This window comes from Colias eurytheme, chromosome 27, assembly GCF_061535395.1.
Source record: "Colias eurytheme isolate Ceu_HAF_F1 chromosome 27, ilColEury1 Martin Lab GWU primary, whole genome shotgun sequence".
In the NCBI taxonomy this organism is placed as follows: Eukaryota; Metazoa; Arthropoda; class Insecta; order Lepidoptera; family Pieridae; genus Colias; species Colias eurytheme.
The window spans coordinates 6033296-6048259 of NC_143006.1; the positions used below are offsets into that span (position 1 = coordinate 6033296).

Here is a 14964-nt window from a genome sequence, read left to right on the forward strand (position 1 = left end):
TATTGTAAGTATTCACATATACAAATAATTGAAATTGTTTCATCTAGTATATTTTATATAAGGCATTTATTTTAGATATGGCAACAAAAGAAATAGAGGTGTGTCACTGTCGCTGCACATCTCGGCACAATAAATGCAAGCTAAATGATACGCTAATTCCTACGAAATATGAGTCTATTTCTTATTTATTTTACCGTATCAACTTGGCGTTGTCAAATTATGATTTCATAAAACTGTCACTTCCGAGTACAGTAGATTGTATTTGTGGGGTGCCGATTTTGTGAAATTAATAATTTTAAGTTTAATTTAAGTAAAAAAGACCTTTTATAACAACATGGATGACCAAGGAAGGAAAGTGATTGTCTGTGACAATGGCACGGGTGTAAGTACGGCAAATAATGTAAAATATGGAGTATCGTAAATTGTTTCCGATAAGCATTGATTCATCATCGAAATTCGTTTTGCAGTTCGTCAAGTGTGGATACGCTGGAAGTAATTTCCCTGCCTTCATATTTCCGTCAATGGTCGGCAGGCCGATTATTAGAGCAGAGAACAAAATCGGTGAAATTGATGTCAAGGTATGAATCATTGTTTTCATATTAATACGATCGTTTATTTCCTTGTGGATTCCGTATATTCATCAAATATATTTTTTTAATAAATTCCTATAATTCAATAAAACATTTATTATTAATTTTCATATGTAAGTATGATATCTTTTAGAAGAAACCTATTCCTGAGTACACATAGTATTTTGGATTGCTTTTATACCTAAAGGTTCTATGACATTTTTTACTTAATAAAATAGTTAAATTTAAGCTTATTTCTTAATGACAAATCAAATATCAATTCCAAATAAAATCCATATTTATGTTCAGGCAAATTAAAATTATCTATATTACAAGTACTTATCTGAACTTTTTTCAGGGTATTGTTGTCAGAGTAAGTTATTGTACTTACTTGAATGGAAATGTTTGTTTTAAAATGTGTTACATTCAAAGCATGTTATAAACATTAAAACCATAATAGGAATGTTACGTTTGAATAAATTTCTAAACTTACTAAAACCGTGGAATTACTCTAGTACCTTTATGAGATTAATAGTAAAATTATTTTAATGTATATTGTTATAATCATGTATATTACCTATCTTATATGTATATTGTGTATTTATTTTTTGTTAAAATTTATTACTGGGTATGCCTGTGAATTTTGTATGTGTGTTAGATATTTTTCCCTTGTCATATTATAACTTAAAACAAAATTATAAGTAATCTGCATAATGTATAATGAAAAAGAACTGTGTATTATAATCACAATTCTTACTCTTTAAATTAAAAAATAAGCTACATAATATTATGTAAAAAAACAGGACTTTTTAGCTATTATTCTGCTTACATACTGTAAGTATTTATTATTAATTGTGTGATGTTTTATACAATCAAAACTATCATTTTCTCATACATTTAACTATAAAAACTACCTATAACTTCTAAGAGTGCATACAGGTTGTAAAGTAAAAAATAATTACATAAAAACCTTTCATGCTTGCCAGACGTTTGACTCTGAGGTTGTGCAGGTAAACATAGAGGAAGATAGCTTGATTATTTATTTGCCACTTGTCATAATTACAATAATAATGTTGTAATTATTCATAATAATTAATATCGTTATTAGTTAAGGATGGAATGTAGAGTTTACGAGCTTACAGCACTTCACATAAAATATATACAAATGTACTTGCTTATAATTTTTTCATTTATTGTTAACTAGCTTTGCCCTGCGGTTTCACCCGCATTGCTTCGCTCCTGTTGGTCTTAGCGTGATGATATATAGCCTAAAGCCTTCCTCAATAAATGGGCTAATTAACACCAAAAGAATTTTTCTAATAGGACCAGTAGTTCCTGAGATTAGCGCGTTCAAACAAACGAACTCTTCAGCCTTTTAATATTAGTATAGATATTTAAATAATTAAATATTAAACTTGTGTAGATATAGATTTAGGCTACAGACAATTTGTAAATAATTTAGCTTGAAAAATATCATTTAAAAATAACATTAATAATAGTGTTGTTTTTGTATTTTTTATATTAAAAGTACTAATAGCTTGATTGAAATAGATAATTTTAAAATATAAGTACTAATATAATGTAATTTTCAGGATTTAATGGTTGGTGATGAAGCCTCCCAACTTCGTTCAATGCTGGAAGTCAGCTATCCTATGGAAAATGGGGTAAGAATTAATTTTATCATTTACTTCTGTAAAATATTTTATATTTATATGGGTAAAAGAGATAGATTTGATATTGGAATTTTTGTTTAATTACTAGTATACTAGATTTCCGCCCGCGGCTTCGCCCGCGTTTTCAAAGGAAAACCCGCATAGGGTGGGATTTCCGGGATAAAACTTAGCCTATGTGTTAACCCAAGTTACTCTCTATATGTGTGCTATATTTCATTGTAATCGGTTCAGTAGTATTTGCGTAAAAGAGTTAGACAAACACACACACACTTCCTCACAAACTTTCGCATTTATAATATTAGTAGGATGAGTTAGCGCTTTTTTGCTCATGTTAGTTAAATCGTCATCGTCATCTTACTTTGAAATATTTCTGTTTGAAGTAAAAAATATAGAACAATTTTATTTCTTCAACATTCCCAACAAATATCACTGCAGCCAACAATAATTTTACTTCCAAAATTATAAATAATTATTATATATTATTATTCAATTAATAATCTCCCCAAATAATTTCCTTAGGTGGTACGAAACTGGGAGGACATGTGCCACGTTTGGGACTACACATTCGGTCCAAGCAAGATGAACGTAGACCCCAAAGAGACGAAGATATTGCTCACCGAGCCACCAATGAACCCAACTAAGAATAGGGAGAAGATGATTGAGGTATTCATTTTATAATTTATTATGTTATATTCATTTAGTTGTTACTATTTAAGTAAGTTTAAGATAGCACTCGGGGACTGCCGCGGTAAAGCTATTGCATGCTATGCCTTCAAGCCACACCTCCGCCCGTCCGTGGGGCATGTGGGGGAGCGTGAGGTTTTTCGTTACTAAATTTCTGGATTCGGTCCCCGCGCTCAAGGCCCGCGATAGAAGCTATGCAATAGCTTAAAAATGAATTGTCCTTACCTATAATTGGTGGATACATCCTTAACATTTATATATTTCTAGATATAAGCTCGCAAGATTTGTATGTATTTACTGTTGTTTTGGCTTAATAAATAAATAATTAACTAGCGCTCCGCCCCGGCTTCGCCCGTGGTACATTTTTACGTTTACATAAGAACCATCCTCGTACTATAAGGAATATTATAAAATAATAAATAACGAAATCGGTTCAGCTGTACTCGAGTTATGCACTTACCAACACATTTTGCGATTCATTTTTGTATTATAGATAGATAATAATAAATTTTTTACATAGTATTTTATTTATAAAATATAATCTTAAATTTTTAAGCCCTATAATCACATAGAAATAATATTATAATCTGCCTATTTAAGGCATTATGTATTTAATTGGATCTAATAATTGTTAAAATTGATTATGATTAAACTTTATTTATTTAATAGGTAATGTTTGAAAAGTACGGCTTCGACAGTGCATACATCGCTATACAAGCTGTGCTCACTCTGTACGCTCAAGGGCTTATTTCTGGAGTTGTTGTGGATTCAGGTAATAATTGTTTATTAATTCTTAGGGCCGATTTTTCAATGCTTGGATAAAACTTATCCGTCCAATAAAGTATTACACGATAATATTAAAATGTCACGTAAACTGTCAAATACGGGCAATTAGAATTCGTTTTTAAAATGGTAGTTTTATACATTATTCGACAAATAAGTTTTATGCAATTATTGAAAAATCGGCCCTTACTTGAATAAGCATAAATGGATAAAGGAATACAAAAAGATATTATGTGATAAAATATACTTATAAACAAGCACAAAATATAGAGATAGGAATACAAGAAAAATCATATTATGTGATAAAAATAACAGACAAAACTTGTGAGAAGTGAACATTTTTAACTTGGAAGTTACGAACTCATAACAGTATACCTAAAAGTGTTAATCTAAATAAATCTTCACTTCAAAATTTATATCAACGAAAATCACATATTTTACAGACACATTCATAAGTAAAATTTATACATAAATATTACAGGACATCAAATACCATTTAGTTATAACTTACAACCAAATTTGGTGCTTTCAAAACTAAGTAAAAGATTTTCAATAGTTTTAATGCTATTAAAATGTTTTTCAATAGTTTTAACGATATTAAAATAAAATTTATAAATAACTTCGATAAATTAAAATTACACAGGTGATGGTGTGACTCATATTTGTCCCGTATATGAAGAGTTTGCTTTACCGCATCTAACTAGACGGTTGGATATCGCTGGGCGAGATATCACACGATATCTTATTAAGGTATTTTTTATTATTTTTGCGAAATATAATCCTTTGAAAGTGCTTCTAAAAGAAGTCTAATTAAAAAAAAAATGTATGCGTGTACTAGAGTACACACGTAAAAAGTGAAACGTGACCTTAAAAATGTCACGAGTATGGCGTGACGCAAAAATGTCACGCGTACGGCGTAACGCAAAAATGTTACACTAAATTTTTGTCCAACCCCGATAAAGAAGTTTCACTTCAATAAATAAATGTTTGAGTTTGAGTTTTAGCATTAATGCATTCCATACTTGTAGAAGTAAGTTTGTTACTCTTTCACACGAAAACCAGTGAACCGATTTTGATACTTTGCGGTGTTGTAGCTTTATCCAGCAGATAAAGACCGAGTAAGCTGCAGAAATACTTGTTTTTTCCCGCGGCTTCGTCCGCAGTTAATTATAACTATATTTTTACTTATACATAGATTTATCCTTGTTTTAAATTTTATAAAAATCGGTTATGTGTAACAGACAAACAGAAAGAGATGTTATCGCATTTATTCTATTAGTAGGTTCATCTTTAATTTTTTCCACAATTCTTACCCAAATTAAATTAGAAGAAAGTATATAAATAAAAACACAAAAATCCCATCAATTTCAGCTACTCCTTCTCCGAGGTTACGCGTTCAATCACTCAGCCGACTTCGAAACAGTCAGAATGATGAAGGAAAAACTCTGCTATATTGGATATAATGTTGAACAAGAACAACGTTTAGCTTGGGAAACCACTGTACTGGTTGAACCTTATGTGGTAAGGAATAAGGTTTAGATTAGAACGAAATATATAGAATAAGATGAACTAAGACGAAAGGTGCTGGTTGAACCTTATGTGGTAAGGAATAAGGTTAAAATTAGCAAAACAAAAGATATCTATTGTAAAGAACAATATGAACTAAGAGGAGAGGTGCTGGTTGTACCTTACGTGCTAAGGGATAAGGTTCAAATTACAATAAAAAGCTATAGAAATTAGGTGTTGGTTGAACCTTATGGTAAGGAATACGGTTGAGATTAGAACGAAAGAATATATGTTAGGATTGTTTTGGTGCGTGTTGAACCTTATGTGGTAAGGAATAAGGTTTAGATTAGGACGGTAAAGATACAGCAGATTAGTACTTAGCTAAAGATATAAAGATGATAGAAATTTTGAACTTTATGTGGTAAATAATGAGGTTGAAATTAGAACGGAATATATAGGATAAGATGAACTTAGACGAGAGGTGCTGGTTGAACCTTATATGGTAAGGAATAAGGTTCAGATTTGAATTAAAAGAAATGGGGACAGCGAAAGCGTCTTATTTTTATACTATGTAGTGATGTATAACATAAGCTTTCTTACCAACAAATAAAATTTGATTTTTTCAAGGCATTTGACTTATTCCACACTATAAAACGCACACGCACAATGAATTATATGCTTACATTTCTGTTTATATTTTTTGTGCAGTAAATTTCGAATGATATCAACACATATTCATCTGTATTCTCTACTATTTAATAAGAATTATTCACTCTTACAATTTGGTGTTCCCCAAGGGTCGACTGTAGGTCCACACTTATTACTAATGTAGAAAAATAAGAAATTATATATTTGAACGTTATTTTTAACTGAATTTTCCCGCTTTCTTCAACAGTTACCCGATGGTCGAGTGATTAAAGTCGGCGGTGAAAGGTTCGAAGCCCCGGAAGCTTTGTTCCAACCACATTTGATTAATGTGGAAGGTCAGGGTATTGCTGAACTTGTGTTTAATACTATACAGGTGAGGGAAACTTTTTGATATAGAATTTTAGATTATGATGTTCTAGTTTATATTTTTGCTGTATTAAGAAAAATTATTGTTTTCGTTGAAAGATTTAAATCTAGATATATTATGGTATATTATTTGTTTGGGGCATCTGTTGGTAAAATTAACTTTTTGCATTAAAAAAAAACTATAAAAAAGTGAGTTCCTTTATTTTTTCCTTAAAAAATCACACTTATGTTTATTTGTAAACACTCAAGTAACTATAATTATTAACTTTAGCATAATCTTAACTATCATAAATAACTATCATTAATATTGACATATTAACACTAGTCTGTCTAAGGGCCGATTTTTCAATGCTTGGATAAAACTTATCCGTCCAATAAAGTATTACACGATAATATTAAAGTGTCACGTAAACTGTCAAATACGGGCAATTAGAATTCGTTTTTAAAATGGTAGTTTTATACATTATTTTACGAATAAGTTTTATCCAAGAATTGAAAATTCGGCCCTTAGTAGAGTTTTATCAGTAATAAAGATACATACAAACAGATAAAAAAAAATTTAAATAAATAAATTTCTTGCAGGCAGCAGACATAGACATGCGCAATGAGCTATACAAGCACATAGTACTATCGGGAGGTTCTACTATGTATCCCGGATTGCCTTCCCGACTTGAGAGGGAAATTAAACAGCTGTATCTAGAGAGGGTGTTGAGGAATGATTGTGATAAACTGGCGGTGGGTGTAACATACACATACACTTAATAAACATGAAATAATAAGTATTTAAGACGATATACTAAATGATAAGCACTTGGCACTAATTAAACAATATAGAATAAACACATATTATACACAAAACAAAACCATAAGCACTTAAATATTAAGGTATACACGATAGCCATACTAATTATAAATGCGAAAGTAACTCTGTCTGTCTGTCTGTTACTCAATCACGCCTTAACTACTGAACCAATTTGCATGAAATTTGGTATAGAGATATTTTGATAACCGAGAAAGGACATAGGATAGGTTTTATCCCGAAAATCCTACGGGAACGGGTTTTTATTTGAAAATGCGGGCGGAGCCGCGGGCGGAAAGCTAGTATAAAATAATAAACACTTTGCACACACACACTATATTACACACTATATACTTGTCAGTTGTCACTATACACTTAAAACTAAACACTTCATAATAGATGCTATTTAGAGATCTATAAATACTATACAATAAATATATATATTAAATAAACACTAAATTAGAAGCTCCATATTCTGTACTTAACACTATGCACTAGACACTAAACATTTAATTAAATATGAGCTTGACACTTAAAGCATCATATTTCATTATGTAATAATAACATTATGCAAACCAAAATAGAAGGCACATGATATAACGTTCATAATTTTACTACACACTATTACAATAAATGCTAAATTCTACTCTTATTATATTAATATTAATTAATAATATGTGTAATATTATTAATCTTCTTTTTTCATTAATTATTACGCATATTCGTTCAGAAATTCAAGATCCGCATCGAAGACCCGCCGCGACGTAAGGACATGGTGTTCATCGGCGGCGCTGTACTTGCGGAGGTTTGCAAGAACAGAGATAATTTCTGGCTCACACGACAGGAGTATCAGGAACAGGTGATTATAATTTAATTTAATTTATTTATTCGACGACGCGGTTGGCGCAGTGGTAAAGCAACTGCCTACTGAGCCGACGGTCCCGGGTTCGATCCCCGGTCAGGGCAAATATTTGTGTGATGAACTCAATTATTTGTTCTTGGGTCTGGGTGTTATTATCTATATATGTATTTATAATATTATATTTATCGTCGCCTAGTACCCACAACACAAGCCTTTGAGCTTACTGTGGGACTAGGTCGATTTGTGTAATAATGTCATATAATATTTATTTATTATTATTTATTTAAATTAAATACACACAACAGGTCACGATCTTGCCGGACCCATAGGCGACATATCAATTTCGGGAGCAGATCGCAACCCAACAAAATGTGTACAATTACTACTACAATGAGATATAGCTTACAGTTATTTAAAGCGTGTTACAATAAATTCATAATTAAATATTAGATAAAAGAAAGACAATTAAAATAATGGTCTCTTATACAATAATCACAAAATTACACAACTAGGACATCATTTCACTATTTGACAAACATGTTTTTTGAATATTATGTCGTCGTAGATCGTCATAGATCTTTAAAAGAAAGAAAGAAAATACATTTATTTGTAAAGATGCACATCCTATCCTATCCTACTTTCTACTAATAATATAAATGACAGGGGCGGATTCTGAATTTATGGGGCCCTGGGCTGAAGAGTTTGTTTGTTTGGATGCGCTAATCTCGGGAACTACTGGTCCGAATTGAAAAATTCGGTGTTAGATAGCCCATTCATTGAGGAAGGTTATAAGCTATATATCATTACGCTAAGACCAACAGGAGCGGAGTAATGCGAGTGAAACCGCGGGGCACAGCTAGTATTTTATATAAAAAAAGACGTGTGTCACTCGGGGACTGCCGCGGTAAAGCTATTGCATGCTATGCATTCAAGCCACACCTCCGCGCCCGTCGGAGTGGGGAGCGTGAGGTTTTTTCGTTACGGAATTTCTGGATTCGGTCCCCGCGCTCAAGGCCCGTGATAGAAGCTATGCAATAGCTTAAAAAGAATTAACGAAATCGGTTCAGCCGTTCTCGAGTTATGCGCTTACCAACACATTTTACGATTCATTTTTATATTATTCTAGCTTTCCACCCGCGGCTTCGCCCGCTTTGTCTAAAAACTAATAAATTATATTCACAAGGCGTGTTGAGAGTAAAATTTCAAAGCCGCGTCATGGAGTAAGGCAACAATTTTGGTATCTTTAAATCCTACCAAAGAAGTTTCACTTCTGACACGTGTGATTATTCTTCATCTGTATAAAATTTTAAAATATTTTTTTATTTTTCAGGGTCTTGGCTGTCTACGAAAGTTGGGACCTCGCGCGAGTTAAGCCAATGTAGTATCAATTGTATTATATACTGTTATATCGACGTCTACTTAATTTTATTTTATTCTAAGAACAAATAACTACAGTCTATTCCATTTTAATTATGAAAAATGCAATTAACTATTGACCACCAATTTTTATAGGAATCGATGCAAAAGATATGAACCTTTAAAATTTTCATGTAAAGTAAATTGAAATCCGATAGAAATCGTATGAAATTTACAAAAATATCGATTTGGTCACAACAATTTTATATTCATACTTACATACATACATACATATTTAAAAATTGTGTTATTTAAAAATTCCATGACTTAATTTTGTGTTAGTTTTTGCATTTTCAAGTTCAATACTGGTGTTATTATAAGAAATTTTATTTGTTTTAAATAATGTCTAAAAGATAAATCCATGAATTTTTGTTCATCTTTTCAAGGTCAGACATGAAGACTGTATTAATTTGCATTTAATGTATTATTTCAAGTGAAAATTGTATTTCAAATGTATTGTAAAGACTTTTTTATGAATTAAATATACTTAATGATATTTTGGTGTTTTTATTGTGGTCTCCTTTCCCTATTTATTCAAAAGCCTGTACTGTATATGACTAACTAGCGGTCATATTTCGCAATAAAAGGTAGCCTATGTTCTTTCTCCGGGTCTAAAGATTATCTGTGCCAAATTTTATCAAAATCGGTCCAGTAGTTCTTGCGTGAAAACCATACATATGATACATACATACATACAAACCTTTCCCCTTTATAATATTAGTATAGATAAATATTATTTATAAATGATCGTATACATAGTTATATAAAAAATATGCATACGTTGTATATTCTAGTGTTTATTTTATGCGAGTATTAAATTTAAAAATTAAAGATTTTAACGGATTTTTTGCTCGATGCGTGTGTGTATGTGTGCGTAACGTCGGGATAGTCGGGATAATAATATAATGAATAAAATGAATAGGCTCTATCTAGGCAGGCATGCCCTTTCATAGACTGCATCACTACTTACCAAATGCCTGACTATTTCTATGTAAAAAAAATAAATAAAAAATAATGAATAAATCGCGTTTAAAATCCGTTAAAATCTTTAATTTCTTAATGACCATACGTTATCATACATTTTAGTATGTACTACTAAATTATAATGTTCTAAAAAACAGACATGTGTTAATTTTACCTTTGAATCCATGTAAGTACCTCTATATTTCAAAAGTGCTATTATTAGATTTCATATCAAAATTTGTTTAAAATCTTGATTGATTTACTTTTACAACTACAATATTAACGTGTGTACCGAATACCTTACAGCTTAAAAGAGCAAGAGTTTTAAAATATCTCAACAGATATCTTTTATCTTTAACTAGATTGCATTGCGTGATTCCCCATAGATCTTCTCCAGAACCTGACAAAATATGTAGCCACTAGCTAGAACCATCTTTCCTAGAGTAGTTTTCAAGCATCTATATTCTATAGAGTAAAGAAAACCTATAAGAAAATTGAGAAAATCGAAAAGAGTCAAACTTGAGAACTCACGAATCACGATCATAGAATAGTTTTCAAATTAAAACTAGTTAAGGACCAATATACCTACCTACTCTATCAAAAAGCATGAAAATTCATTAATTATAAGGTGAAAATTGGCAATCAAAGCAATGTGTTGCAATTAATAATTTAATTAATTACATAGGTATATAAGGGTGGTTCTTGTATTATTGCGTATTTGGGCATTCAATTTATAATGACTAGGTTTTTTATGATTTTGGTTTTGATTGGTCTTGCTGTTGGAGGTTTATCTCAAGTAATGTTACGAGAACAGCGACCGCATTCACATGCAGTAAGTAATTTTAGTGTTCTTTGGTTACATCGGATTTAAAACCCGATTTATCCTATATGAACCTTGCGCCGTACATAATAACTTTACAAATTTCAAATTTCAAAAATTTCAAATTATATTTATTACTGTAGGACACACGGATTTCGTCTATATTTATTGATTAATATAATACATAATTATTATTCTTGTCGTTTTTTCATTTATTGTCGGAGTCCTAAACTGCCGAGCCACTACTGGCCTAACTTTTATTAAAACGTAATTTACGTTTTAACAATGCTATTCATATACTAACTATTCGGGTCGTCGAAACGCCTTTTTCATTTATAAATATATAAATAGTAGATTTATTCAGGTCTAGTACACCAAGCACCTAGTTAGATGCTGATAAAAAAAGAAAAAATTAATTGAAACGATGCGGATTGTACCCTAAATTTAATTATATAGCATTATTACAATTTTACAGTATCGCGCTCCACCATATCGTCACACTGATGATGGAGATGATGACGTACATGGTCTGGTAAGATGTTTTGTAGTAAATCTTGTATATAACTACTATTTTAATGTTATTTCCATAGTTTATTTTCGACCTCATGAGTAACTAAACAGCGGCTAAATTATTACTTATTTATTTATTTAGGTTAGTGATCCCGAGTTTGCGGAAGAATATCACGAAGCCTACCATGAAGTGAGTATTGTAACGTCTTAAAAAAGAAATAAAATTGAATCAATCAAACATGGTCAAATATTACCTATTACCTAATTAATCGTATAAAAATTACATCCTTTATAAATATATTTTTAGGAACCTACTCCTCCACATAAGAAACGGGTAAGCACATAATACCAAAATATGTTGAATAACATTCATATTTTTTTGTTCATCGCACAAGAACTAACAAGAACCTCAATTTTTTAGAGACCCAGTCCCGCTCGCCCCCCTGTAAGTATTAACTTGAAACTATATAATATTTTCACAGTACGTATATTTTAAATTAACGACGACAACAGTGGCATTATGAATGGTCTCATAGTATTCAGCTAAAAGCTTATTACTGTTTGTGATAGTATAATAATTTTAGGTTTTCGCCTACCTACTTTATATTGAGACCTAATTAAATTATTACAAGATAGTGTGAAACGACACAAATGTCGCCGCAAGATTGTAAACGGTTATATTAATGTAACCGTAGTATATTATTATTAGTCTGTGATGTAACTCTTGCGCTGTCGTAAAATTGTGATGCGTAACTTTTTTTTGCAAATGTTTAGGTAGCAAATGTATCGAAGTGAATCCATTAGTCGAGACTAGTCTGTAGATCAATATTTATCGGTGTTTGTAGATGTATTTTCATAGTAGATGCGCAAATAACAATAAATAAAAATAGTGTTGTATTTTGCGCTCAATCGATGCAGATATTTTTGACTTCTTGAAGTGTAGGTACCTGAACCGCACATCGACCAAATAAACGACCTTTTAATTTTCATTATATTCTGTGGCTATAATTTATTTTTTATGTATTCATTTTAGGTTCAAAAAGCAAAAATCTGCATATTGACGCCATTGAAGAAATACTGTATTGGAGAGCAACATTTTAGGTGAAAAAAAGTTTGACCTTTTGCTAAAATAAATGTTCAGTCTGCCAATTGCAATTCTTGTTTTTGATGATGGCTTTTTAAACAAGATTATAATAATATCTATATAATTTATTTTCAGTCGTTAACAAGGAAACAACATGAGTCGAAAATGGTAAACGATTTTTTAGAAATAAATATTTATCGTTTTTAAAGTGTACTTTATTTCCTTTTCCTATTAAGAGAATTTGACTTATAAAATTGTGTATATTACTTTATATATATGCAATAAATCGCTGAACCTATTTTGGTGATATTTAGTATACACCTTAGACAGTGCGCGCACGAGCAACTTTGTCTCCGCAACTATTTTGTCTCTCCACCCATGGGCTAGTACGAAAATGCGCGCACGTAGCGACGCAACTCCCCATACAAATTGATGGGAGAGACAAAATAGTTGCGGAGACAAAGTTGCTCGTGCGCGCTAGCTCTTACCTATTCTGAATTTTCAAAACCCATGGTTTCTTTCACAAAGATATAAAGATTGTCTCATCTTTTTATCTTCAACTAGCGGTCCGCCCCGGCTTCGCCCGTGGTACATATTTATGTTTTCTCTACATAAGAACCATCCTGGTACTTCAAGGAATATAATAAAAAAAGAATTATCGAAATTGGTCCACCCGTTCTCGAGTTATGCGCTTACCAACACATTTTGCGATTCATTTTTATATTATAAGATTAAGTGTGCTAAAGGAAAATTAAGGAAAAAAATATGGAAGACAATAAAACAAAAATATCGATTTTAAAAAATTTATTTAAGCATTTGAGCTTTACCGAGTTAAGTAATGATAATTACAAAATAAATAGATTACACTAAATATAATTAAAATTATTCACACATATACTAGATGTTACAGATTATCGTCACCATCCGTTCACACGATATTGTTACGACAAAAATATCGTTGTTCCTGTATGCTTAGAAAATCGTGACATTGATATAGACTTCATATTTTAGTTTTGTTGAAAACTCCTAAGTAGTAATTGATATTGTACGACTTATTTAAATATTAGAAACAAGAAAGTTTATGTGAAATTGTAGAATAATGTGTTGTGTGAAAAATTATCGGTCGGAATAACAATAACATTTTAGAGTAGCATTATGATTATTTTTGTGTCTTTTGGGTAATTGATCGCTTACATATTAAATTCGAAATTAAACCCTGTTTTTGTCTTTATCTATATTTATATTATGAAAAAGACTGAAGAGGAAGGATGAAATTGAGTTTTTTTGTATGTAATTACATATTACGTCATTGTAAAATTAGAGATTGTAGTGTCTCAAATACATATATATTTATCACTAGCGGTCCGCCCCGGCTTCGCCCGTGGTACATATTTACGTTTTTTCATAAACATAAAAACCACCCTCGTACTTCAAGGAATATAATAAAAAAAGAATTATCGAAATCGGTTCAGCCGTTCTCGAGTTATGCGCTTACCAACACATTTTGCGATTCATTTTTATATATAAGAAGATATAAATGTGTGTTAGACCAGAGGGCACAGCTACAAGTTTTTTTTTTAAATTAAAGATGTTAAGTTACTTTTACATCACACAATATGTAAGTAAAGTAACAATCGTTGAACGAATGGTGTTTGTTCATTGAATAAACTAGATTATAATATAATGATTACAATTTTCAATAAGGCTTTATATATTTATTGCTATATTTGTATGATTGGTTTTAATAATCTATTTATACACAAAATTGTACATTTATAAACAGAAAAAGAGCGTGTGTGCCAAGCACACGTGTCAGAAGTGAAACTTCTTAGGCTAGATTCAAAGATACCAAAATCGGCGTCTTACTCCATGACGTGACGGTATTGCCATGACGCGACCTTGAAATTTTACTCTAAAGAAGTTTCACTTCAAAAATGGGACAATTAATTGTATATAAAATAGGTATTTAATACAATTGGTATAAAGCGTCGATAAAGCCAAGTCTACGATAAAATATCGCAACGACAAAATGTAAACGTGCCATTCGAAATTGCTCTTGTATGTTCGTTAAATATCGATTTTAAATAACTATAATTATCTACGAGTAAGTTGGTTTTAAGGCAAATATCATTAAAACAAATCAAATCAGGGTGTAGCGTAAATAATATGTATCGTATTAATATAGAAATAAGGTTTTCTTTAATACCTTTTATAAATTACATAAATAATTGTAATAAATGAAATTGTAGGTAAGAGTAATAATATTGTTTTATTTTATAAA

General features: G+C 31.0%; 1 protein-coding gene and 1 long non-coding RNA gene across 2 annotated transcripts; both read left to right on the forward strand.

Annotated features, from left to right (window-relative positions):
* The first annotated feature begins 220 nt into the window (after positions 1 to 220).
* Positions 221 to 9508, forward strand: Arp2 (Actin-related protein 2). Its single transcript, XM_090117220.1, has 11 exons — positions 221 to 382; positions 468 to 578; positions 2162 to 2233; positions 2762 to 2905; positions 3596 to 3698; positions 4353 to 4459; positions 5081 to 5230; positions 6111 to 6236; positions 6812 to 6964; positions 7759 to 7887; positions 9221 to 9508. The coding sequence occupies exons 1-11, from the start codon at positions 335 to 337 to the stop codon at positions 9260 to 9262; spliced, it is 1185 nt and encodes a 394-aa protein (XP_089973346.1). The 5' UTR covers positions 221 to 334; the 3' UTR covers positions 9263 to 9508.
* Positions 9509 to 11561: 2053 nt separating this feature from the next.
* LOC149896937 (uncharacterized) lies at positions 11562 to 12834 on the forward strand. Its single transcript, XR_016458275.1, has 3 exons — positions 11562 to 11621; positions 11742 to 11789; positions 12633 to 12834. It is a non-coding gene; the product is annotated as an uncharacterized LOC149896937 (long non-coding RNA).
* Positions 12835 to 14964: the final 2130 nt, after the last annotated feature.